The 27,739-nt window shown below is 35.8% G+C and overlaps 2 protein-coding genes across 5 annotated transcripts in view; one reads left to right on the top strand and one right to left on the bottom strand.

The window, feature by feature from the left end:
- The window catches only part of LOC144970190 (uncharacterized), a 67,207-nt gene extending 39,468 nt beyond the window's left edge, over positions 1-27,739 (top strand). For all 4 annotated transcript variants that reach the window (XM_078909578.1, XM_078909574.1, XM_078909575.1 and 1 more), the window contains exons 2-8: positions 6,784-6,905; positions 14,196-14,353; positions 19,178-19,317; positions 20,789-20,917; positions 22,190-22,292; positions 23,703-23,827; positions 25,029-27,739. In XM_078909578.1, coding sequence (XP_078765704.1) covers positions 6,844-6,905; positions 14,196-14,353; positions 19,178-19,317; positions 20,789-20,917; positions 22,190-22,292; positions 23,703-23,827; positions 25,029-25,319 — 1,008 coding nt within the window. In that variant the 5' untranslated portion in view covers positions 6,784-6,843 and the 3' untranslated portion in view covers positions 25,320-27,739. The remainder of the gene's footprint in view (positions 1-6,783; positions 6,906-14,195; positions 14,354-19,177; positions 19,318-20,788; positions 20,918-22,189; positions 22,293-23,702; positions 23,828-25,028) is intronic.
- Positions 558-6,481, bottom strand: LOC144970191 (uncharacterized). The gene is made up of 3 exons (XM_078909579.1): positions 6,269-6,481; positions 4,920-5,080; positions 558-1,729 (listed from the first exon to the last, which is right to left on the bottom strand). Exons 1-3 carry the CDS (start codon positions 6,327-6,329, stop codon positions 1,511-1,513), a joined length of 441 nt encoding a protein of 146 aa, XP_078765705.1. The 5' UTR covers positions 6,330-6,481; the 3' UTR covers positions 558-1,510.

Genomic DNA, 27,739 nt, shown 5'->3' with positions numbered 1-27,739 from the left:
CGTGGTTTAATGGCGGCGGCCCTTGTTTCGTCATTTTTCTTTTAAAATTTAGTATTTTTTCTTCAAATTGTGAAGAAACCAAGCATTATTTTTTAAAATCACATAGCTACAGTCCTAAAAGTGATTTATGAGCTCAAAAATTGAATATAAAATGCCCTTCCCTGATAATCTCTTTTTAAAACAAGTCTCCGGTCCAAGCCCATTTCTTCTGTAGCGGGCATAAACATTTTAAACAACATTTTGGCAAAAAGAAAAACAACACCCCCCCCCCCATCCAAACTAATATTTCATTATCTATAATATAAGTTACTTCGACAGATTGAAATTAAATATATTGAATTCTTTAAGTAACGATAGGAAATGAAATAAGGGGCTTCAAAAAATTAAGCGAGGACAGAGAATGGATTGAAGAGAATTGGAGCTTCCATTTAATTTATTATTGTAATTCATGTTTTCGAGCTTCAAGCAACAACATTTTTATTGAATTTTAAAATGAAAATAAGAAGACATGACCAAGGAAAAGCTTATTACACGAAAACAGTTGTATTTTATATCATATATATTTAATGTTCGTAAAATATAATTCTGAAATCAAAAACATAAAACCATCAAAAGTAATGCATAATAATAATGAATGACAATGATTTTGAAGACCTGAATATGATCATGAATGATATGACAGGTAAGACAATCAATGATAATTTGTCAATTTTTAAGGTCCTTTGTCAGGTAGTTAAAAAAAATAAAGTCTTTTGGAATTCCAAAAGCGTCTAAAAAGTTGTCTATCAATGTAATACAAAATGTAAAAACGAAAATGTTCAATTTTTCTTTGTTAAACTATCGATCGTTGTCGTCTTAGAAAAAGTCAATACTTTATATAATTGTAGCAAAGTACAAATTCCATATTATGTAACGTCCAACGCTCATATAACATATACACAAATCTTTGTTGACTGTGAAGAAAATGCATGGCCAATACAAATTGAGGTCGAACACCAGTCTTCAAACTTATGGAAGTAAATCTTAATTTCAAAGAGATATTTATGGTCTTGAAAGTGGCAATCTCCTTATCCAGGCCGTTTAAGACTCATACATTTCGTAATATAAAACACGATCTACTAATCAATGCCAGTATTGGACATTAATTTTGCATGACGTGGAATGTAGCGCACCGCCCCCAACGGGCAATGTGTCGGGGTGTATCAGATGCTTAAAAGTGACTTTGAAGAAAGAATGAAGAACAATGTGAAATCATAGAACATTTGTCACTTTCCGAAACTACATCTCTCGTCCTTAATAACAATGTATAAACTTAATCCAAATTTCATACTTACGATTACAAATTCAAATTTTAGCATGTAAACTTTCCAGACATACTGCCATTTCGAGGCGATGGGACACAAATCTCTCTGCTCATCGCAAATCTACGTATACTTATATACGTTTATCTATAATATACCATATTACTTCGTCCCAGATAATATAACAACTTGTCCAGTCGGTAATAACATCATCGTCTTCTAGTTTTAAGTGATTTCAACTTCCGGTGTTCCCTGGCGGCGATTTCATCCAATACTTCTCCGAGGAGGTCGTATCCACTGAATAAAATGACCATGACCTTGGCGAGAAACGTCTTCATCACCATCACGAGAGTGATGTCAACCCAAACCAGCACAAAGACGGCAATAGCCAAGAAATGACTGGTCACGCCGTTCTGCCTCACGTTCACCTGGAACCAAAGACAGAATTTTTGTCGTCATCTTACACGATTAAAAACATTTAGAATATTCGACCCATGTCGACAAAACGTTACTATGACGGGTTGAACTAGAAACTAAACATTGTCCTTAAGGTCTAAATCGTGAAATTCGATGGCAACCTTTATGCTTCATTGAGAAGAATGAATTTAGTTTCTCAAACTATTAACTGTTTTCACACTCAGTTCAATTTCTGGAATCACGTCCAACATGACATAATAGCGAATTGAGGCGAAGGGTTGCATATAATGTTAGGTTTGGCATTTTTTTCTTGTATACTTTGATGATTATACAAATAGAAAGAACAAGGATTTGAGTTTTGCTCTTATGCACTTTGATGATTATACAAATAAAAAAAAAGGATTGGCATTTTGTTGTTATGTACTTTGATGATTATACAAACACAAAGAACAGGCTTGTGCCTTTTGTGGTGAAATGGATAACGCGTCCGGCTCGTTTTTGACTTCAAGTCGAGCTCCCAGAGCTCAGACTCCGGCCTGGGTATAGCTTACAAATGTTTCCTTCAGCAATACCCTTTTTATCTCTGCCAATCGGAGACGGACCTGAACTTGGTCGTCCTCATTGGTGTAAATACATTTCGACTAACTGTACAAGGGCCTAAAAGCTGGTATTTGCTGCTCCTTGTGTTAAATTTAAGTTTTCAGGAAGAAGATTCAATACTCCAAAGCTTTAAGAGCATGGCTAAAAAAAAACAACAACAGTGGATGCATTCAATTATTAAAATTAACTAGTCTATATCAAAAATAGGAAAACTCGGGATGTCATTATTTTGGACGGATTTTCAAGACTTTGTAACAGGCCGGTTCGCATGATGAAGAGCCTGCAAAGCTATATTTCGTGTCGTCTCAACGTCTCAATATGTTGAAAAAGGCCTAAAAGAGTAGAGAAGTCTTGACGTCACACCTTCTACTATTCCGGTTCTAAACGCATTGGAAGTGTGTATGTAACCTATCCATCTCATGACCAACAAGGAATAGGTTACACATTGAATCATAAGGTGGCATAACTATTTTAGTGGTATGATGTATAAAAAGAACGAGGACGAATGACCTTTATTGACGACCAGCATATATTTAGATTAGAAAATATGATGCCATCACTCTGAAAGTAGATGATCAATTACACAAGGTATATATCCAGAAGAGTGGTTGTACACTTTCAATGAGATTGGAACCAGTTTTCTTTTTTTGGACATCACATTTGTATATTGTAAATCCTATTCAGTTTATCGAAGTCTCACATTTATTATTCACAGGTTGGAGAAGGCTGGCTGACAAAGCAGCACTAAGGTCTTAGTTATGGTCAGGAGATTGAAGTGCAGGGGAAGGAGGCTCACATTTAGTCTGTTAAATTTTCAGCATCTTTATCACCCCGACACAATACCGTTTTGAGATGATAGCTCACAATTTTAAATTTAAAATGCCCCCATCTCAACTTCACAATTCAATGTTGATGCATTCTTTGACATAAAACTGTGATCTAAATGTGACGTTTCTACGCTCTGATGCTTATTATCAATAGTCGTTTGCGTAGGCTTGCTGTTTTCAATGATTGAATGAACAGTATGAATATAATTCAACCTTTGAATTATTCAATTAAAAATTTATCATCCATACGAGATTTCCATATGTAAAGGGGATATTGTCTCATAAATATTCCAATGTGTCAGTCAGATTATTGTTGTAAGTTAGTGGTGTGACACAGTTATCTTCATACAAGGAAAAACATATGCTCAGCTCCCTCTATTTTGGCTTAACTTAATTATATTTGCATCGATCAAAAATAAAGTGTCATATATGTCACATGATTCCAGAGACAAACTAAATCAACTCCCTTTTTCATCCTCTGGGAAAATCTTTAAGCTCTTTCTCGAGAAAAGACAGATAACCCACGCGTCAACCACAGTGCCGCTCCGTAATACGACAATAGGATTCAATAGTCTGATGTCACTTCCGCCCAGCAACGAGCAGCTTGGTTCTAAACAAAGATAGTCGGTGCTTTTTATTCTTCATGCTGGCTAGAACTTTTTCACATGTCATGTAATCAGAATGTATGAAAGTCAAAGTATGATCATATTTATACTGTTTTTCTCCTCTGTATACACGTTTATGCTCGTCGGAGAAGTATTTCATAAGGGCGTCCACCATTGTTCCGATAGTTTAGAACCGGTTACTAAGTTACTATGCGTCATTACGAGGGAAGTGACGTCACGACTGTTGAAGCCTATTAGGGGCTGAGTTTCTTGTTCAATGAGAAAAAAAGAAACCCACTATCAATATTATCAAGCATAATATTGATGCTTTGTGTAGCCAATTTCTAAACCATTCTGTATCTCAAGACCAAAAGAACCGAATCAGATATCGATGACTTTGTACATTGGTCATAAGTTTTGCATTGACAAAAGTAAAAAAGATTTCACAAATCTTTCACCAAATCAATAAACAAATAAATAAATAAATATTTAAAATAATTAAATAATAAACATTTCTAGAGCGCCAAATTCCACCGAATGTGTTCAATGGCGCTTTACAAAACATGGTTGACACGACTATTTCAAGAACATTAAATGTCACAACTGTAAAAGGTAACGTTTGTTAACCCCGCGCACTCGCGACCATGATTCGTTAGCTGAATGTAGTCAAATTGATTAACACCTTATCTGATTTGAAACATTTCATAATATTTGTAATTTTCTATCGACTCGTAACATGCGTACCAAAAACCGGTAGCCGGGTAGTTTAGTGTAACACAGACCAGGAAGTTAAAAAAAAAAGATAAGGAGATACTTTATTTTACAACATTCAGGATACTTATCATGGGCAGTACTGGGCGGGTTAACCAGACACAACTTAAAAATAGTGTATGGCCTGGCTTGGAATGGAAAGTAAATAGATTCGGTCTCTCGGAAATTCAGTAGATTTAATTTCTGACGCTCTGGTCCATGTAGGAGATGTGATGGAAATAATGTGTTGGCTTGGAGTCCAAATCTGACAATAAAAGACACCAGGATTTTATTCCAAGGAAAGGAAGCCATTGCTATTGTGATTTTTAGGCAACAGAAGCCGGAGTGAACTTAAACTACGTGGGCCCTGCCTAACGCTTTATTGAAGAAATAGGTGGTTGTTATTTTATTACAGTTACCTGGTAGTATTCAAGAACATCCATTACTAACTTGGCTTGTTTGCTGGCGATGATGACGAAGACAATCCCGAGGAGGAACAAGGTCATGGCCAATAAGGGTTTACTTAGGATGGATGTGACGTCATCAAACCATGAACTCACGTAGGATGAATAGGAGGAAGCTGAATGAGGTTTTGGGATGAGATGACACAATTGAACATTTTAAAAATAATGACATATTACACATGGCGAGGAGGCAGAGAATGACAAAAATAAATGAAATAAGTGAGAATCTTAAATAAGTGGAGGGTCAGTGCTTGGATATTGATTGTAAAGTTATTTAGGGTAGAGCGGGGGGTGGGGGGGGGGGGGGGGGGTTGAGCCGCGAGGATTTCAGATACATTATATGGTATTGTTTGAAACAGCCCTGGTACTGTATATTCATGGTGGCACTGTTTAGGAAATATGTGACTCACGGTAACTAAGCGGCATTATGTCGGGATGAAATAGATGCTGGAAATGGAATGGATAGACAAGAATTGAAGTGAGTAGGAAAGTACCAGAAGACAATCGGGAACTTCTAACATCCGAGACTTGGAAAAACGATTGCTCTCTCTCTCTCTCTCTCTCTCTCTCTCTCTCTCTCTCTCTCTCTCTCTCTGGGTGTATGTATATGTGTGTGCGCGCGCCCGTGTTAAAATTAATACAATAATTTAATTGGTGTGAGTGGTCAGGTGACCTGTGTTAGTAACCTGTTCAATTTTTTGATACTTTTACTATTTGTATGTATATGTAAGATATAACTTACAACAAACACATAATACCGGATTGACATTGGGGTCGCATAGATTTCCTGAAAACGTTTCTTACACACGTTCCCCGAGCTAAGGGAAACAACCCACGTATTCCTTTAACTCACCCTACAAGAAAATATAAAACCTAGTACCTTTAACTAACCCTAATAGGAACAACAAAAACACTTGACCTTTACTACTATCTATAAGTAACCCTAATAGAAACAAAAATGCTCGGAGTTGGAGCTAATCTTAATAGATAAAACAAACAACCATAGGACTGCTCTGCACTACCTTTGTTTACTTCAACGATAATGGCGGCAGAGAACCAAATCAATGATCATACCATATTAGGATTAGGAAAATTTAAACTTTTACAAATCAATCAAGATTTGTTCTAGTTCTACAGCTTTTAAAATGCGATTTAAAAAATTGACAAAACGAACAAATAAACGTCTGACAAAAGATCAACGGTTAAATTAACAATATAAAGTGAAGCTACCTCGAGAAACGTGCGGAAGGTCTCCCTCTTTTTTGTTCTTAGATGGCGTGGAATATTAAATGTAATGTACTCACTTTCTCTTACTTCTTTTCCTCTTTGAGTCGTCCTTGGTCGCTTATAATGTTTAGTGGCCATCAATGGTTTGGGTCAACAAAGACTGCGTGCTATTTATTACTCTCTACATTACCCGAAGTAACTTAAGATCGGTGAATAGTGTATGTTACATTTATGTTAAGTGCATCTAAATTAATTTGGTTTGTCTAAAATGATTTATTTCTTGTTATTATTTCGTAGCAAAGAAATCCGTTTTGTTGTGGGACTTTATGTGGTTTTAACGCGCTGAAGCGACCAATGTGATTTCGCACCATAAAACGTGAAAAAACAAACTGGGACTCTTGCATCCTTGCTTTTTGAAACTCAAAGCATGAAATTGTTTGTGCGTGTTGGGAATATAGAATTCTAAAACGCAGACGTGTAAGAATAAGAAATATTTTATTCTACTCTTCAATTGATTCTGATTTTTAATTTTCGTGGAGCCTTTTCCCCAGGTAAATAAACTTATTTAAACTTTTCTTTTTCCCATTTTCAGATCACATAAGCCCTTCATCGGCCGATCGTTTTTACATTCCAAACCATCTCATCACTCAAAATGGCAAGTTTTCTTGAACTCGATGATATCTTCAGGCGCTACGCCTACAAAATCTTACAAAAGTAAGTATTTTGATTATCTACTTATTTCGACTCTCTACAGGAAGGACTTTCGTTTTACTCTGAACTAACCCGTTTTTACAAAGACGGAGAGTAAAAGGGATATGATATTCAATAAATTTCAAATGATATATCTCTAAACTAATTGTTTTGAATCTTAGATCCCATCATAGGGCGTGCGTATTTTAGTCTTAATAAACGAAATGTTTTGACAAATTTCTAAATATCCATATTATCGGGTTTTAATCACCTCCAAATATTGATTTAGTACAGGTTTTGTTTCGAATCCGAATACCAAGAAAGGAAGCATTTTACCCAGCATTCTAAATAGTCTAATTATTTAAAATACAACATATAAAATGTGATATTGATGGCCAGTAAATACTGCCACATATACAAAACGTTTTTTCGTAACTTTTCCAACAAATATTTACTCCATATAGATCAATTTAAATGAATCTAAACTGAGAAACTAAATCCTCGAAACTTCAAACTCGGGTTTGAATTATTTTGACAAGTTGGGTTGGGTCCTTTTGATTTATACATTATAATTTAACTCAACTAATGTGAAGTAATTTTTTACTGGCTAAAATGTTTTTAAAAAGGCGTTTGGTCAGTCTACGGTTGAGTAGTAATCTCTTCTCCACGTATGGGGAAAAAATCAACCTCTTTTGGGCCTGGTCAATGCCGGATAAATGTGAGGATTTACGTGTATTTATGAATCTGATAACTCATCTAGTGATGTCAATTTCGTAATGAAAAGAAAACTCAAACAAGCCACAACTATTCTCAATTGTATCAATGATAAGTGGCATATCTAGTGTGTGTTCAGCTATCGGATTTGTAGAATTATGTATCTACATTTGGGGACAATGAATCCTTTGCTGCTCAAATTTTGTAGTAATCACTATCTGTATTATATTATTAATTAGATTGAACCCCCCCCCCCCACAACAAAAAAAAAAAAAAAACACCCAAAAAAAAAAAACCCCACCAAAAAACAAAACAAAAAACTCCTAAGAATCTGCTAATACATTCTGCTACTAAAATAGTCACCTTATGATTCAATAAGTAACCTGTTCATTATTGGTCCTCCTGAAGGATGGTTTGCGTAACAATTCCAATGAGTTTGGAACCGGAAGAGAAGAATGTGTCCTATTACGGACTTGATTAACATTATTTTAATCATAGAGAATGTTTTGTTTTGATTTGAGAATATTTCTATTACAACAATGAGACAATTGCAACTGGATTATTAGTCTAAAAAGTCATTTGGGATACGTCAGGCCAACCCAACGAGTTGATTAGCAGTCACCTGCTTTTCGACCCTCTGGAAATTCCGGCAGAATGATGCTATTTGATGTTTATTATTGATTTCAAATCAAGACCAAAAACACCATGATTTCAAGTTATAATCTATCAATGAATGCTTTATCATGCTTGTGTCAAATTAATAATTTTATCTTCTTGCTTTTTACAATAAGATTAAATATGCTTTCGTTTCTGGGTGCCCAGTGCCGCTTTCATTTCAACAATACTAAGCGCTATATAAATGCTATTTATCAGTCTGTCTATTCCTTTATCCAATTGTTATCAACTTCATCAAAATAACTATCGATATCATCATCATCATCATCATCATCAGCATATCATCACTATCAGTCAGTCTATCATTTATCAAATTGTTACCAACTTCATCAAAACAACCATCATCATCATAATAATCAGCTGCTACTCCTGCTCCTCTTCCTTCTCCTCCTCATCATCATTACTATTATACTATCAGCTTTGCCATTATATTATTTAACATTATTTCTATACTTATATGAACTGTTTAAAATTATAGCTATTTGCTTGTTCAATGAATAATGAATAAATTTAAAAGTCATTTTGGAAACAATAAATGGAGTAACACCAAATTAACTGGTGGAAAAAAAAAAAGAAATAATCCTCAAGAAAAAGTCGAATGTATCGATTATCACTTCTAGTCTTTGAGAAACCAATTCGGTTAGAATCTGATCCCGCGACGAAAGGGTTAACACATACATATTGCTATTCCCCATTTCATTATTGGAATCGAGGCCCACCACATGTAGAACGGTAAGTATTCTGAGACATTGTTTGCCTTCATTTTCTGCATGAAGCTTTTTATTTTAAGTCGATCGGAACGATCTATATTTACTCATTTTTGGCATTCGCTCGAGTCAATGGCCAGCCTGCCTGACGTTCTTAGAGCATAGCCAACATCATCTACATGCCTACCAGCCAAATCAGTCGGCCTTCTAGTTTGTGAACGCCTCTTTGCAATGCTATGACACAGTGATTGCGGAATTGAAGCTGTGCATGCCGAAATGGCATTTTTTGCAACATTTGACACAAAATGACATCAATATTTAGTTATTTTGAAAAAACCGTGGACAAATTTAGTTTTCAAGAGTTTCACTTGGTTGAATATTGAAACAACCCTAAAACTGACAATCTGGCAACAAATGAAGAGTAGGAATAGTTTTTAAAGGGGTCATGCGCGGCTATGTGGTCTTGTGGTATGATCGGATCGGAAGGTCCTGGGTTCGAGCCTGAGCTCAAGCATAGTTGAGTCCTTGGAAAAGGCTCTTTACTCACATTCTCTCATCTTAGTCAGCTGTAAAATGAGTACCTGGCCGTTATCAGCGTTGTCTCTGGCGGGGAAAAAATGCAATATCGCCTGAGAGGCGTCATGTCTCGTTCGAAATGTTACGCTTTGCTCTCTTTTAAAGCGCTTTGAGCACGTTTAGTGGATATTGCGCTATATAAAAAAGCTCAAGTAATCTCAACTAGTCTCCACGTGTGGACGAAGAATCAACATTGTCCATACTTTTTGGACACTTCAAAAAGCTATGTCTCCTATAATGTTTAGTATCAGATCCTCCGATTTTGAAATAATATTAATGTGTGTCATCATTCAGATAGAAAAAGTGATGAAATTCAGAACCATCCATAGGTTTTCAAATTAACTTAACATATGTTATTTCATATGGTGTCGAGTGTTTCAAAAATTACATTTTGGCACAATATCAATGACACTTTATAACTTTTTACAAGATCATTTATTCAAATTTGCCTGAGTCGCACATTGTGACCAGTACTCACTAATTGAAGAACTGAACAGGTATTTGTTCAAGGTGTGAATTATTCAGATAATTCACAATTTGAAAAGTACTCACAAATTAATTAGGAAACGCCCAATCTATATTGCCACAATTTAATGTATACTTCCATTTTCGTGAGAAAGATTTATTGATGGATTAGGAGAAAGAAATTTAAAAAAATTAATCATGATTGATGACTCGGTTTGAGGAACGGGTGAATATCATAGCTACCTTGAATATATGCCGACCAGCCGGAATTGTCAGTCATCTGGGTTCTAAACATTGTTGGCTATTTTCTGATACAAAGGGTTGAAAAAGGCATGGCGTTGTACAAAATTGTAACAGTATCATTCTGAAACCACCACCTCGAAACACTGTGACAGATCACAAACTGAAAGGCATGCTGATCGTCACCTTCATTAACTTTTAGTGAAATAACGTCAAAACCCAACCTGAGGTTCACCAGAACAAAGTGGAAAGTGTATTGTCGCTAGTAGTGCGGAAGGAAAATATATGATTCCATTGACTGCACTATTTAACACATCCCGCCCACTGTTCTCTTTCTTCTAGTGGTCATCTAATCATTTAGTGAGTAGATAATGTTTTTTTTTTCTGTGGAAATATCGGGCTAAAAGTTTATGGAGACTAGAATCTGATTCGGCTGGTAGGCATGCCTTTAAGGTGGCTATGTTATATATAGATCGCTCCTATTGGGAGATTGAAACCCTGCCTTTTGGTTTTGCATGGAAAGTAATTTATTTGAGTTCATGTTAGGTGAAAAAGATAGCATAGTCTGGCGCTTGGATGTTGCGAAGTATTTTAACCAGTTAACTGCCGTACTCTGGAAAAACATGTATTTAACCTAGCAAGGTCCCAGGTTTGAGAGTATTTGCCAAGCTGAGGGTCATTATAATTGATCGATATTTGAAGAATGAGATTTTTAAATACCTGTTTTTCCAGAGTACGGCGGTTAAGGGGCGGTTTGGGTTTAATTATGAGGAAAATGATTCCAAATAATTGATTTTTAGATTTTGGTGGAAAACGACATTTTATTATCTTAGAAATAATAATATTGATTTCCAACTTCTTAAAGTAGACTATAAAGGCACGAAAAACACAATCGAAAGGATACATGTAGTAAGAAAAGTGTGAAAAACGGAAAGCTATTTTGCTATTATCTCAATCTGCCATTTTCCTAAGGATATGGGATAATGTGTCAAACGTTTCTCAGAATCTATTCGATGAAATTGTCTGAAAATTTCCACAGTTATCACAGAGAAAATGTAGTATGTGGCCAGAGAGAGATTTATTTGATAACGTATGTGTGTTTTGAATTATAATCCCAATTAAAATTTTTAACATCAATTTTAGCATAACATTTTGATTCTCAACTTTGTAATGTTCTAATAAAAATTCCAAAAGCTAAAGTCGTAAAATCTCTCTATGGTGCCACACTATGGTACAATGTTGATAAAAGGGAAGAATGTGGAGGCCATTCCTTCATTAGTTTTTGTGGAATGTTTGCCACAAGACTGTTATATTTTTTATGCCAGACCCCCAAATTAGGTCGCAAACGGGTATTAACACAAGGATTTTTTTTAACCAAAAATGTTTTTAACATATTATAATGACGATTCAGAACGATTAAAACCACCCGATATTGGTAATTAATTTTTTTTAGACAGACCCAAACCGACCCTTAATTGGTTAATGACGAATGCAACTTTGTCGAACAATGACTAAACTCCTTTAGAAACATAAATTTGACCATCTGAAAATGGTATTGATGCTTTGCGTTTAGGTAAAATATTCACAATATCTGCCAGACAAATTAAACATACCAACACTCAAAACTGTGTGTAACCTTTACCGTTTAGTAATCTGATTGAAAAACAAATTAATGAGAACTAATCAGTAACAGACTGTCTAAAAATTAATGACAAAGAGCTGAATGATGACATTTTCGGGAAGTTTATGTCAGCAGCGTATCAATGTTGTATCTTTTTGCAGTTCACGAAATGATATCTTTTTATAAATTAGAGAATACTAATCAATAATTATTTTTGGATCTTGTTCACATCGCCTAGTACCAAATTGGAGCAATAAGGGGGCATTGTTCCCGTTGGATTGAACCAAAGATTCAGACACAAGCGGCTTTATCTGGCATTTTGATTTCTTCACCTTTTTCTTTTTTTTCTTCTTCTACAAATTGACCTTTAACAAAGCTCGCATCCCCACATATAAGAGTATAATTGGCTATGGACTTTAGGTTCATATCGGTTTTGGTAGGGATAAATAGACTTAAAATTTATATTTATTGCTATCCTCTTGATTGGACGCTGGCTAAAGTTATGACTCGTTGCTGGATGTATAGGAAAACATTTCGACATCACTTAACTTACAACTTAAGATCTCCAGTACACGATAAGCATGTATAAGAAATAGAAACTACTGTATACAAACATTATGTTATTATTCAAATTTACCATGCCATTTCTATCTACCCATAAATAGATAACCATGAACTATGACAAATGATTTCTGTGATTATTAAACTATTATATTATGTCATCCCTCGATGACACTCCGTCTTTGCCTTTAACATTCAAACAGTGAAACTTTCTTTTATTTTTATCAAACAACATTGTTCTGCATGGTGTTCCAATTGTAAATTTCGTTTTGATTTTATTTCCTGTCTGTTCCATTTTTGTTTCGTTCATTATTTCATTTTTTGATTTTCTCCCCCTTTTAAAAACATTTTTTAAATTTTGTTTGTCATTCTTTTTATTTGGAGAATAGTTTTAAATAGATTTATAGCTCCATGTGGTATCTAACTCTGAGGGAATATTTTTTATTAATCCTCTCCCCAATTTTCTCTTGTTTTTGTCCAGCACTAGGTAGGTACCCATATTTGCAGGTCTGATAACCGAGCGCAATAATGGACCTGATTTAACATTGTTATAATGGAGAATATTTCGAGTTGGTTTGAGAGTATTTCCATTACAACAATGAGCCCATAACCACTTGGGTTATCAGACCTGCAAATAGGTACACACATGTCCAATTCAATATTATTAATTACAATTCATATTGTTAAAAATTTCCTGCCAAATTTCAGTAAAAATCGAGAATCATGGCCTTTTAAATTCCATGTCCTTTTAGTTGCGGTACCATTTTATTCCAGTGACTGTTTATGTGAAAAAATTGATATAATCTTTAAAATTGTAGAATCTTAAGATAAAGATACACAAATATTTTCTCAAATGAAGACTTTGCGACGATTTCATTTACATTCGGAAGCCATTGCCGGAATATTTAATCCCGACGTGTACTTATTTGCAGGTCTGATAACCCAAAGTGTTATGGGCTCATTGTTGTAATGGCAATACTTTCAAACCAACGCAAAGTATTTTCAAATACAACGATGTTAAAACAGGCCTATAATTTGCGTTCGGTTATCAACCTGCTATTATTATGTGCACCTCTAGCTTAATCCATATCTCACGCTGTCACTGTGTATTGTCATGATATTTGGCTACAACACAGTAGACGTTGTATGAATAACAATTATACGATGGAGTAGAAGCTTTATATTAAATTAATTTACATTGATAGATATTATGGACGTTTCGGGTTTCCTCTTTGTCAACAAAACACAATGAGTGAGATCGTGTTTTGTTGACAAATAGGAAACTTGAAACATCCACATCTTCTGTCTTTGTAAATTGAATTGAGGCTTCTATTCTATTTTATTTTTACTTTTTATTTCTTTGAACTTAAAAAATACATCTCAAACATAAGAGCTCACGAGGCCAAATTTTTACATACGTGACTTTCCATAGTACGACAGTTAACTGGTTAATACCAATATCGTTATATATACCATTCGCTGCAGATATTTATACATTTATGATTCTTTCTCCCTTTTGCAATGATCTTCCGGATTAAAAACTTTGTACAGTTTTGTCCAGATTGTTACTGTTTTTAATGTATTAGTAGCTTAAATAAATCTACCGGATGAATCGAAGATTTTGTTTAATTTATGAATTTCGACTCAATATCAACATAAAATCTAGATAAACACAATCAAATTAGATGTGCAAGAATAACGTATCAATGTCCAATTCTTTCCCCACAACCTCCAACCCATCTGTCCACACGTCAGGCGAGTCAACTGGTTCCGGAGATGGCTGATGAATGAGGAGGATTATGTCTGTGAGGTAGATTGGAGTTACCTCAACTTGGACCACAAGGTCGTCAAGTTTAGTCCCAGTCAAGAGGATGGCGCTGTCATGGAAACAAATTGGGGTAACGTCATGAGTGGTAAGGACAGTTTTTGTCATTCTTTTTTCCCCAGCCCTTTGCCCTTTTCCGTTTGGATCTTGTTTGATCGTATCACTTCCGCCTGGCTAATTTTCAACTTCTCGCCGTGATTGCATGTCGAAAACTCTACCGAAACTCTTAACATAACACATGATAAACAATATGATATAGAGCACGTGCCCCTTTTCTAAAATAATCTCTAGACGAGTAAGATTATAAAATAGATACAATAAAACATTTTAAAAGATTCTAATTTTTTCAGCTAAAAGTTTGAGTTCATGAAACACGTTTAAAGATTAAAGAGCTCCTTCCCCACGAATTCCCTGAGGTATAGACTTCCACAAAGATGGTCCGAAATTAGAAAAAAGATCTCGTTCTTCTTAGTTTGTGTATTCTTTATTTAGTAGAATAAGCTGCCACGTGTAAAATGCAGAGCATTGACATAGAAGAACACAAGGGGGTCTTTTAACGCAATGATAAACCATAACACAGACTTTGTACTTGATCTTCTTATAAGTGCATAGGAAATCCTATCAATAATTTCAGACATTTCACGAGACAATTCATCCCAGTCTAATGTTTCATTTTTACATTACTGTATTTCATTGAAAAGTCCAAAATAAACAATTCAACAATAAGACATTTATTACAAATGTAATAAATTGACTAGAAAAAAAGATAATTAAAAAACCGCGACCCTTTATCCTCATACCTTTAATGGTACAAAAAATAAAACATCACGGACCACACAACTGGTTAAATCGTTTAGAATAATATGATTTATAAAAGCTTTTCATCATTCACTAAAAAATGCAAAACAAAAATTTAATAAAAACACAAAAACTAACCAAGAAACAAACAACAGCAACAACAAACAAAAAACAAACAAAAACAAAAAATCTTAAAATCTATTTTTCGAATTTTCAATTCATATTCCAATCGGTCTAGAAGGTCGGTAACTTAAATCCACAAAAATATACCTGTCGGCATTGTATGTGATGGACGCTCACAGACTGAAAGGCTGCTTTTATAGTTTTGTCGAACGGCGCTTTACTCTTGCATGGTGTAGGAATTTTCACTTAAATTCGTTGCACTCCTATAATCTAACTGACATGACATGCTAACATTGTCGTCGTGTTCTTATATTCGTTTAATCAATCCTTGAACTGCCATTGAGGCGTACAGATGTAGCTAAAAATCTTCTTACAGCATGATCTTTATTTCAGTATCACCTCAAAGCATGCGTTCTAAAAATCGAAAGCGTCACACAAACTTATACTATGATAAAACCAAGAGAACGTTTTCCAAAGAAAAGGGGCCTAAGTGTCTTGAATTTTTTGATGGAACCATTTCTCATCTCTTGTTCAGGGAACGACATTAATCAAAACGCCAGTACTGAAAACCACGCTTCTTCTACAAACACAAACAAGACGAAATGTCCCCAATCCGCAGTATGGTGTGCAGTGTCACCCCATAATTTTGTCGGGCCTTACTATATGAGTGATAAAAGCGGGAAAGCAATCAACGTGTCAGGTGAGATACACGTTTCCTGCATGCAACAAAGGCTTTACATACCCTCTCACGTAATGAGATGATGGTAAAAAGCACCAATTAACGCAATTAGCGTTTAAATGCATGCTCAAGCACCCTGACTATTGGGATATCCACCTTACTACAAATTTCCTCTTATCAACGTATAAGGAAATGTTTATTACCCATCTCAATACCTTATCATTTCCCTTTTGCAATGGCAAGTATAATATATGACTAGACTTACGAGCAATATTATATTTATTAACATTTTTAGTCCTTTTAGCTCTAACTTTTGATTATATATAATTACCAGATTTATGCCAAAAACACACAACTGTTTTACGAATATGGATTCTCACCATTTATATTTCCAATGACGTGCACTTATTCGCAGATCTGATAAATTAGATTATTATGGGATCATTGCTTATCAAACCAATGCCAAACATTTTATTACAACGATGTTAATATCGTCATCATTATCATTTGGTATAGCGCCGGTATCCACAAATAGTGCTCAGAGGCGCTTTACAATAGTTTTTGGTATCACATAAGTTCACTCATTCAACTAAAAAATCACAACAGTCACAAACATTACCTTGTTCACATTTCACATAGAATCAAGGTAAGCAGAATGAAAAAGATTGGTTTTTAGATGCCGTTTGAAGACTGACTTGTCGGGCTTTTGGTGGTCAAGAATTCCATACGATTGGAGCCGAAAATGCAAAATCACGCTCAGCAAACTTTGTTCTCGGGATGTTTTTCTCTCTTAGCAAAGAGCTGGTAGATCGCAGAGATCGAGATAGTTTATATTACTACAAACCCATAATTGCGTTCAGTGACCAGACCTGTTAATATATGCACGTAGATTTACACCCTATTATCTTCCATCATCAAGAAATAGTGCACCCAATTGTCTGTCCGATTTATCATCATTAACTTACATTGGATAAAACCATCCTCTTATATTTCCTCTTTCTAGAATTATTTTCAAAATTAATTTTTAATTTATTCATAAAACTGTCACTATCAATGCGATTCAACTATTCTCCCTGGTTTCAAATCAATCTCATAACTGCATAATCCTTTTGAAGGAAATGGCTTCTACTCGAACTGCACCCAGTTTTAGGAACTAGATGCTTTCAATTTTAGAAAAAATTCTCAGTTTCTTTTATTTGCTATCAATTTAAGGAACTGCTCTGGGTTTTAAGAACTGCTCTCTATTTTAGGAACTGCTCTCAGTATTAGGAATTGCTTTCAGTTTTAAGAACTGATCTCAGTATTAGGAATTGCTTGCAGTTTTAGGAATTTCTCTCAGTTTTACGAACTGCTCTCAGTTTTAGGAATTACCATTTCTGTTTCTTTCCTCCCTCAATAAATTAAATTGTGCCAGCAGTTCAGAATGGTGAATTCATTTGACTAAGGAAAAAGACATATCAAACCATATAAACTAATACTTACTTACTTATCCGAACCAGCGACCACCTGAGCTCTAGCCCTTCGGTCTTGTGCCATGACGTAGAAGTTAGACGTCTTTTGTAGTTGTTCCAGGTGACTATAAAGTGTGTTACTGATGCTTGGATTTAGTGGGAGGAATGTGCATCTCAGGTCTTCAAGAGGTTGACATTCAAGCAAGTGGTGTGTTACTGTTTCATTGGGGTGTTGACATAGGGGGCAGGAAGGGATGTGTCTTTTGTAATTTTGCTTAAATGGTTGTTGAGCGGTATGTGTTGTGTTCTTAGTTGAAAGATGATGCTTTGCTGGTGTCTTCTGAGCTTATTTAGGCAATCAGTCTTTACAGGAGTAGTCGTATGGGAAAACATACATCTACCCATGGTGCTCATTGCCCAACTGTTCATCCATTCTTCTCTCTTATTTGTTTTGATTATTTGTTTCGCTGTGTCTAAGGTTACTGGAATTGTGGTTGTAAAAGTGTTGATCCCAGTCTGGCTAGTCTAGTCTGTCTGCATTGTCATTTCCTGGTATATTTGAATGTCCCGGTATCCATTGGAGAGATAAGTCTACTCTGTGTGTTGTAAGGAATTCATCTAGTTGAGATCTTAAACTATTGAAAGTTGAGGAGAGTTTATCTAAATCTAGAGCTTGGAGAACCGATTTGGAGTCTGTGAAGATGACAGTGTTTTGAAGTTTTGAAGGGTTGAGCTGGAAAACAGAAGAGAGGTGTCGCAGTGAGGCTTCTATTGCAACTGCCTCTGCCTCGTAGTTTGAGCAGGAGCTTCCGCAAGAATTGTGGATTTTATCACAGGTTTTATCTGGGTATTCTAATACAAACCCATACCCAGCATATGTAGTTCCTTTGTGGGCAGATCCATCTGTGTAAACATGTATCCAGTTGTCTGGGTATTCTTGTATTGTCTTCATTGCTAATGTTTGTATATCTGATTTGTTTTTATTTCTTGTTGTTTCTTCTATGAGGTTAGTCTTTATTTTTGGAAGTTTTAGTTCGGCGTATGGAGGTTTTTGACTGATTAAAATAGATTTTTCTCTGTTTTCTGGGAGTCTGTGTCTTTCATTCAAATTGTTAGCAATGTGTAACAGGGATTTTTGTTTTAATCTTGTTCTTGGTTTCCATTTCTCTGCCAGAATTCTGTTTGGATGGTTTTCCTCTTTTCGTTTGTATCTTTCAACCATTTGAAGCACTGCTGATTCTCTGCGAAGTCCAAGTGGTTCCACATTAGTATGTATTTCACATGCTGCTGTGGGTGTCGATCTCAGGGCACCGGAGATGAAGCGAATGGCTTGGTTTTGTACTCTGTCCAAGGTTTTATGTGTGTTTTTAGTACCTACATTTTGGAGGGCTAAATTGTAGTCCATGACGGAACGCACATAGCCTAAATAAAGTTGTCGAAGCGAGTTTTTGTCTGGTCCCCGGTTGGTACTGGCTAGTCGTTTTAGTAACTGGAGTCTCTTTGTGGCTTTGCTTTTTACATTCTGAGTGTTTTTTTTCAGAGATAGCTGTCTGTCTAACTGTATGCCTAAATATGTGGGGTTTTCTTCTTTCGCGAGTCGATGGCCTTGGATGGAGAGTGTCATTTCTTTCTTGGAAACAGGATGGCTCTTAGTAAATATAGAGTAGATTGTTTTATTGCAATTTACTTTTAACTTCCATTTATCACAGAAGGTGTTTAAGCTTTCTAAATCTTCATTTATTCTATTGGAGGCTATTGGTAGGTGCTCTGTAGTATACCACATAACTAAATCGTCAGCATATAGGGCCTTTTCTGTTTGTAATACTACTACCTTGATGCCAATTGTCAATGTTATTTTCAGGATCTCGGTGGGTGAGTCTGTGGTCATGTGACTTTGACAACAAAGCAGACGGCAAACAGTCGCACACATTCCGTGGATCACGTGACACAACGACGTGGGTTGATGTCGAACTTAAACAGTACTACACTGTGGACAAAGAGGTGACTAACCCTAACCACAACAACAACCGCACCACCACCACCACCACCACCACCACCACCACCACCACCACCACCACCACCATTACCATCATCATTATCATCGTCGTCATCATCATCATCATCATCATCATCATCATCATCATCATCATCATCATCATCATCGTTGTCGTTTTCATCATCACCTGAATTTACCTTCGTTATCAGAACCATTAATGGAGATCAAACCAAAATTGACGAAATCGATATGTATTGGCAAAAACCTCACACTCATTGCCAGGCACACAGGAAAATAGTACCTCTGGATCTAACTTTGTCATTGAGCAGTAAAAGAAACGCAAGGAGTGCGTCGGACATATTTTACTAAAAGAGCAAATCGAGATTGCAAACAGTATTATGAAACGTTTTTCCTATTTACAATAAGAAACAAATCAGGTGCTTTGCAGAAATATTAGCTTTAGTTATAACTTTGCTGAAATATTATCTTTAGTTATAACATTACTTTATTATGAAGATAATGCCATGCAAGGATTGGTCTGCTGAGTCACACCCGTTCAACAAGACTGATGAGACCAAAGCCATACAAGGCGCAAACCATCGTCTCTTGAGACGGAAGGATGCCTACTAAAATGTATGTTTTGGTCTAGGCATCTCTATAACATAATATAAGGTTACACAAAAAAGTTGAGATGAAGCAAGACGAATTAGTGGCACAAGACAAAATTATTTCCTGTCTTTCTTAAAATATTAAACGTGTGCTGTAAAGATTGTTTTGGTAATATGGAAAATTATTTGTATGACATGACACATCAACTGGTCTATAAAACAGTCGATATTACAAAGATTTCATTGCCATTTAATCATAGTGCTACACGCTGTGTCTGTTTTACCCTCATGTCATGCTTGAATGGAGAGTTTTGATAGGGGCACATTAAGTATACAATTATATAGTAAACAACTACCATGACACTCAGGCACGTAGGCCCATATATCTCTTAAAAATGGAATTTATGCAGCTCTAGATGATAATACATTTTCAATCAATCTTCCTACCCAAAGTAATACAACCAAAATAAATGGCGAAGAGCAAACAAACAAACAAATCGACATACAAATTACAAATAAACAAAGAAAAGAAGACCTCCCCCCCAAAAAAAAAAAACAAAAAAACAAAACAAAACAAAAAAAACAAAAACAAAAACAAAAAAAAAACAAAAACCAAAACCAAAAAAAAACACAAAAAAACAAAACAAAACAAAACAAAACAAAACAAAAACAAACAAAAAACAGCAAAAAACAAAACCCACAAAAAAGACGCAACAACTAAGACCAACTCCCCTCAGCGAAAAACAAAAACAAAAACAAAATAAAACTAAAAACGAACAAGGAAACAAAAGTAACAAAACATAACCAAGAAACAACATAATATCAATCAAAGACAAAATCAAAGATATTCTTACTTTTTCTTCCACAGCCCAACATTAACATCAACCTGCCTCCCAGCTTCACCAAGGTCAGGGCAGGAAGAGACAACACTCTCAACGTCAACAAGGTCAAGGGTCAAATCTACAAGGAGCTTCTTACATGGGAAGTCAACTCTCAGGTAAGATGTCAGTACCATTTATTAGCACTAACATATATGGTACTGGTAAGGAATATAAACACCGGTAGAGGCTCCGGGAATAAGTCATCTTTGATACATCTTTATTGATGAACATCTTTTCACACCACTGCAAAAAAGCCTAGACATCAACAAATCATGACTCAGGGTTGTCTTCTGTTTCGTGTTATTCTTCTTTTTTTTTTTAAATTCTGGCGAAACTGAATTCAAACTAGGGGAGTTCTGTTACGATTTTAATTATTTTTTTTTGGCGTGCGTTGGCGTGCTGGCCGCTTACTGCGGATTGGTTTAATTTCATAAAATAGAAGATGATAACCATTCGTATTTCCAGAAAATTTTTACATTGTTTCAGTGAATGATAATTGACAAATAATGTTCCAGAAGGATTAAAGATTTAGTAATTTTAACAACATACGTTTACAAACACACACACACACACATACATACATACACACACAGATACACACACACCAGGGAGAGTAAAGTAGAGTAGAGGAGAGAGAGAGAGAGAGAGAGAAGAGAGAGAGAGAGAGAGAGAGAGAGAGAGAGAGAGAGAGAGAGAGAGAGAGAGAGAGAGAGAGAGATCCATATCGTGACTAATGAATAAGGTCATCAATGTCTATAACAAGTGATCAAGATGAATAAAGAGCATGTCTTCCGCGAGGACGAGAGACGCATTCGCACAACCAACATGACGTTCTCTCTCTAATAACTTTTCCGCCGGTGACGTCACAGACCATGGGTGACGTCCAATCAAGGGACGCTACTCTTCTGCTAATCTTATTCCCTATTAGTCATAGCTTTAACTCATGGTGCAACTATGAAACGATAAACCTATGAAAGATCACATTCCTTGGTGTAAACTCAGTTTTGTGATCGCTCAATGAAAATTGTTGTAGGAGCTGTTCTACAAGCGATTTGATGCGCATGCGTTTCCAATGTCATTCTAAACGTATGAGGATTTAGCTCACCTTACCTTACCTTATCCTCTTTGTTCCATTGTGGAACAAAGTTCCTCCAGGCATCACTGTCCTTGGCCAGCCAGTTTAGCTCATTCCATGTCTTTCCAGCTTCATCCAGCTCCTCTTCGACTGTCCTCCTCCAGATGCCCAATGATCTGCCGCTCTATCTCTTTCCCGGTGGGGAGTATCTTGGTGCTATGTAAGGCAGTCTGGACTTTTAGCTCGCCAGCTCCCATATAATCAAAATACATGCCATGTGTTTTCTGTTTTGATTCCTTTTCTTTCATTCTAGGTTGAAGTTGTTCCAGGATGGAAAGCCCACGCTGAACTCTTGGCCAAGGAAGAATCGTACAACATTGAGTTTGAAATTCGTACAACCATCTACAATCCTAAAGGTATACTAGTCTCCTAGTTGCCTCATAGTTCATTGTCAATGCTCCTTAGATATATAGCAATTCTTCTTCTTCTCTTCTTCTTCTTCTTCTTCTTCTTCTTCTTCTTCTTCTTCTTCTTCTTCTTCTCCCTCCTCCTCCTCCTCCTCCTCCTCCTCCTCCTCCTCCTCCTCCTCCTCTTCTTCTTCTTCTTCTTCTTCTTCTTCTTCTTCTTCTTCTTCTTCTTCTTCATAAAAAGTTGCCTATACTGATTGGACTGACATCACAATTCCTCAATTTTTAAGCGGGAGAAAGAAAGGTGTGACGTCTCTACTTCTGCTTTCCATTTTTTGGCGTAACTTCCATTTTGAGCACATAAGTTACTCCGATATAATACCGTTCTTGAGCGGTAGGTCACATATTTCGATACTAATATTATTGAAAAACTAGGGAGCAGGCACAGATATAAGATAAAGTTTTGATGTAAGATAAAGATCTGAAGAAGTGTGTATGAAAGGTGCCAGTCAAAGCAAGAGAGAAAAATACAATAAAAAAATAACCATCCCCAAAAATGAATCTTCCTCGACTGGGGATCGAGCCTTAGACCTTCTGATTATGTTTGTTTTTTTGTTTTTAAGGGTTTTACGGCGCTTGCAACACATTAAGGTTATATCAGCGCCAGTAAAAAGGAAGAAAATGGGACAGTAAAAAGTTCTAATTTACAATTAAAGCATCCAAGAAAAAGTAAGACAAAGGGGAACTTGGAACAAATAGGGATCAGATGTAGATTCCAAGAGCACACCATCAATATTCTTAGTTTGAGATCACCAATAAGTCTCATCCGGACACAAGCACGGCCCCCACTAAGAGGAACACACCCAAATGCTTACATTATAAATTAGAACAATATAATAATACATAACAGAGAGATGATTTACAAGGAAAAAAATATTATCTCCTAAAACAATAACTATGCATTCGACTGTTTCCCTCCTAGCCAGGACCCGACCAGGGCCAGGACAAAACCAAGCAATCTCATTCCAAGACAAAGACAGAATGCACGTTGGAAAACAGATATAGGGGATAGAAGACACAATAAGTACCTCCCTGCCCACTATGGGAGGTAGGAACCCACCCAGGATCTTCTGATTACCGACCAGACGTGCTACCATTACACCACAGAGGTCCCCGATAGTTGGGGCAATTTTAATTTCTATATTCTTCACAAGGGCACGCGTTTTACGCTGTGAACCTTCGCTTGCATCACACAACACAGACATTGAACACGAGAGGACGCGGACGAGGGCGAAGACATTTGAGTTGGTCCATTTTTATTTTTTGAAAATATCAAATTGAGAAACAAGGGAGAAATTTCATGCACATTTGTTCAGATCTTTATCTTCAATAATATTATTTGGTGTTTGGTTTCTCCAGGTGTGGTGCCAGTCTACTTCAAGCGTAAGAACGACGGTAAGACTGTTTTCCTGGTCAATGTCTATGACTACCAAAGTGCCTTCAAGACTGAGGAAGATGATGGAGTGGTCAAGCCTGAAGAAAAGGTAAGAGTCTTATGAAAAGTTTTGAAGGATAGAAATAAAAAGAAATTACTCCCTTCCAGCGATGTGGTCTTATGGTTTGACACTCGCTTTCGTTTCGGAAGGTCCTGGGTTCGAGCCTCGTTTGGCGCATAGTTGAGTCCTTGGAAAAGGCTCTTTACTCAATGCTCTCTCAGTACTCAGGTATAAAATGAGTACCTGGCTGTTAACAACGTTGTCTATGTCCGAAAAAATTGTATTAACGCCTAACAGGCGTCATGTCCCGTCCTACATGTTAAATGTTGCTATTGGCCAGGGAGTCCTTGTAAAGCGCTTTGAGCACGTTTAGTGGACTATATATAGTGGACTCTATATAAAAGCTCATTTGTTTTGCGCGCGTCAGCACGAGATGCGGTCGCCTAGAGATTCCTTGGAATAACATAGATAATCCATCAATCAAGTCTTTGACATCAACAGGAATCTAGGAATCACACATTTTGTCCAGCAAATTGAGCATAAATGGAGTTTATTATATCTTGCCGAAGGAAAAAAAATAGATATGCCTGAAGCGGTGCTCGAGCCTAAGACCATTCGGGTCACAGTGCAATGCCTTAACCACTCGGCCACTTGAATAAGATGACTGTAATGGGTATGATATGTTCTAAACATGAGTGAAAAGTAAAAGTCAAAGGCTTGTCAACGATGAGGTTCATTGTCCGCCAGCTGAAATTGCGTGCCCGGATTCTGAAAACCTTTCGGGGGGGGGGGGGGGGGGGGGGGGGGGGGGGGGCGACAGGGGAAAGATAAGTTAAAGATAGTGTTTATGTAATAATATAAAAGTTATAAAAAGTGTGTCTGAAACAATACCAGATGAGGCAGAGAGAAACATGCAAGAAAAATAAACATTACCCAGCAATCAGCCCAGTCGGCCTCGGCTGAGGATCGAATTTCAAGCTTCCTGAATACCGTTCAGCGGACGATTTAATGCCTATATTCTTCACAGTAGTCAAGAGGTCCGAGGTTCGATCCCAGATCGAGACAGGCTGGTTTTTTTGGGGTTTTTTTTTTTTTTTGGATGTCTTTTTTTTTTTCTTGTATCTTTCTCTCTGCTTTGTCTGTCACTGTTTCATACACACTTTATCAGACCTTTTATTTTCGTAATTTATCTCTGTAATAACCTAAGCAGATTGAATGTTGACTCTCTAAATCTTTAATTCAATTTCAGCATTTCATCGAATTCCTGACGGAAGTAAATGACAAAGAAGGAGAGGAAAATGAACAGAAATATTACCCCCAGCTCGTCAGTCATGGATCAATTGACTGTCTGTGCTGGTCAGACCAGAAGGTGGACATCAAGACATCCCCATTGTCGATGGAGAACCACAGCGATGGTGACCGCAACTCCGTGGTGTCTCAAGACCGAAACTCCATCATGTCCAACAGAGACAGCACTGGACTCAACTACACGAGCTCATTCACTGAGAGGAAAGTTATGAAAAGAACCGTTTACACATAAACTGGTTGTATATGAAGGAGTCGAAAAAATATGAAATAAACCCAACAATGACATAGTATTTGAAAGACAGTTCATTTTTTTTTAAATTGAGAAATAAGTGATTATGCTACCGACAACTTAAACTCTTCATTTAATTCGAAAATAAGAACAATAGATACTTCGGCGATATTAAATAATCAACATGAAAGATCAACGAGATTATGAGAGATTAATAAAATGGTTTACCGTTTGAGAAAAAAAAGATTGGTGGCATCATTGTTTCACTAATGATTTCGACAATGTCACTGAGAGATTATGCGATAATACGATGGTTTCCTAATTGAAATAAACAATTAAAATAAGATTTGTAGCATTGATTATTTCGACTATGCCAAGGTTGACTCCCAATGAATTTGGATTGTTTATTTATGGTTATATTGATCACAAGGCATAATAAGAAAATATTTGTTGACGGATGAGATTATCTATTTATAGTAAAAGCTTTTAAGAGAAAATACAACTAAGTGCCTTAACACTGTATCATTGATTTTTATATTCACTGTCCTAATTCATTCATTATTAATTTGATTATTTCAATGTTAGAATAACATAGCATTACTTATATCTCCACCGCATTTTAGTACCGCAATTATCATTAATTTTAGATTATTCGTTACATCGTTTAGTAAAATCAAAATCATTATGAACTCTTTTAGTATAATAAATTATATAGTAATCACTATGTCAAGGTGTTCAAAGTTAAGTTGTCATATTTTGTAGCTTACGAAATTGTTGTTGGCTGTGAAGTTTATTTAAAGATAATATATCCTACATCTTAAAAGCGTGTTAATAACCAACTATACTCCGTACGTGTTATTGTTGGAAAGATAAATATAGTAATAAATAGACTTGCAATAAATTTATTGGTTTCCATACTTGCAAAAATTGATCTAAGTTAAAAAAATATTTATCTCTCATTTCAAAATGAGGAAATCTAGGGAAATATAACAAGAAATTTGAATCAAAATATATATAATATAATATTATTTGTTTTTTTTGGGCAAATTTTATGCTGCGGACTGACAGATTATTCAGCAAATGCTATTATTTTGTATTCTATTCCGTGTTTGTGGGTTTGTTTTAATTCCTTTCATTTGTTGGTTACGTCTTCCTTAAATCTTATATAAAATCTTATTTGAATGTATAAATGTAGACCTACTTCCGATTGTTATTTTCATGGAATTATAACATTTGTATAATACACATTTTGTTTAAGATTGTTTTGTTACTCCTGAATGTCATTAGTTGTTTAGGGAAATCGGATTTTTAACAAAAATTCCAATTTTATGAATTCCAATATTTATTCAAAATTTGCAATACTTTATGAATAATTATGTTGAATATTGATAATAAATGTTTGCCATTTCCGGTTATTATATTCGAACCTCTTGAAATTTGAGACCTTTTTTGTAAGACAAACACACATGGTTGAAGTGATCGTTCATTTCGTTTCTAGAACAGTCACAGGTTTTGGGATTTATCGCACTACTAATCCCAGGCACTCACTCTTTTTTTTGCTATTAAAGTCACGCTGTAGCTTTCTTGTGTATCCTAGAGTATCGATTGGAAAAGAATATTTTCACATTTTCGTATATAAGTTTTGTAATATCTATATAATAGTTTACACTAAGGAATGAGTTTGTTTGCCATAAAGCATTTCAGGCACTTCTCAGCTAGCTGCTTTCATATCTTTAGTCATATTTTGCGAGTTAGATTATATTTCTTGTGTTTTAAACACATGAAATAATATTATTAGATAAAACAATGATAATCAAATATTGTCCACTCTTCAAAATAAATTGTGTAAGACGTCTTTCGGGCGTAAATTTAGACAATTAATACGGCGGAAATTTTTTTTAGCATGCATAAGGACGTCTCTTATCGTCAGCTTGAATGAAAATGACTCCCCGTAACAAAAAAATAAATTAGGAAAGCACCATCAAGCATTTTAACAATAGATCTATGTGTTAATAATTTTAGAAGCAAGCGCATGTCTTAAGTCGTCACAGAAAAACAGAAAGAGAAAGAGAGAGAGAGAGAGAGAGAGAGAGAGAGAGAGAGAGAGAGAGAGAGAGAGAGAGAGAGAGAGAGAGAGAGTGAGTGCCTTGTGTTAGGTGTCGTTAAATACAAGTAATTAGCCAATTGTGTTTTTACAAAGTGCCTCAAAATCGTAAATGATTCACACAAATATTTTACACATTATGTAAAGAATATTTTTTTTTGTTTTGAAATTATGCTTAGTTGTTGAGATCAGTACACGACTGATTAGCGCTGAATTGATCTAAGAGTGTCAAATACATGTAAAACTCTGACACAGACACATTTACAGGATTAAAACTGCTCTTTGATTAAAACCTAACATTAAATTTTATGTAAAAAAA

Source organism: Berghia stephanieae, chromosome 4 (assembly GCF_034508935.2).
Source record: "Berghia stephanieae isolate SIO BIC M18660-M18661 chromosome 4, UCSD_Bste_1.3, whole genome shotgun sequence".
Classification (NCBI taxonomy): Eukaryota; Metazoa; Mollusca; class Gastropoda; order Nudibranchia; family Aeolidiidae; genus Berghia; species Berghia stephanieae.
Note: the sequence above shows the minus strand (reverse complement) of the source record. Positions and strands in the feature narration are given on the sequence as shown.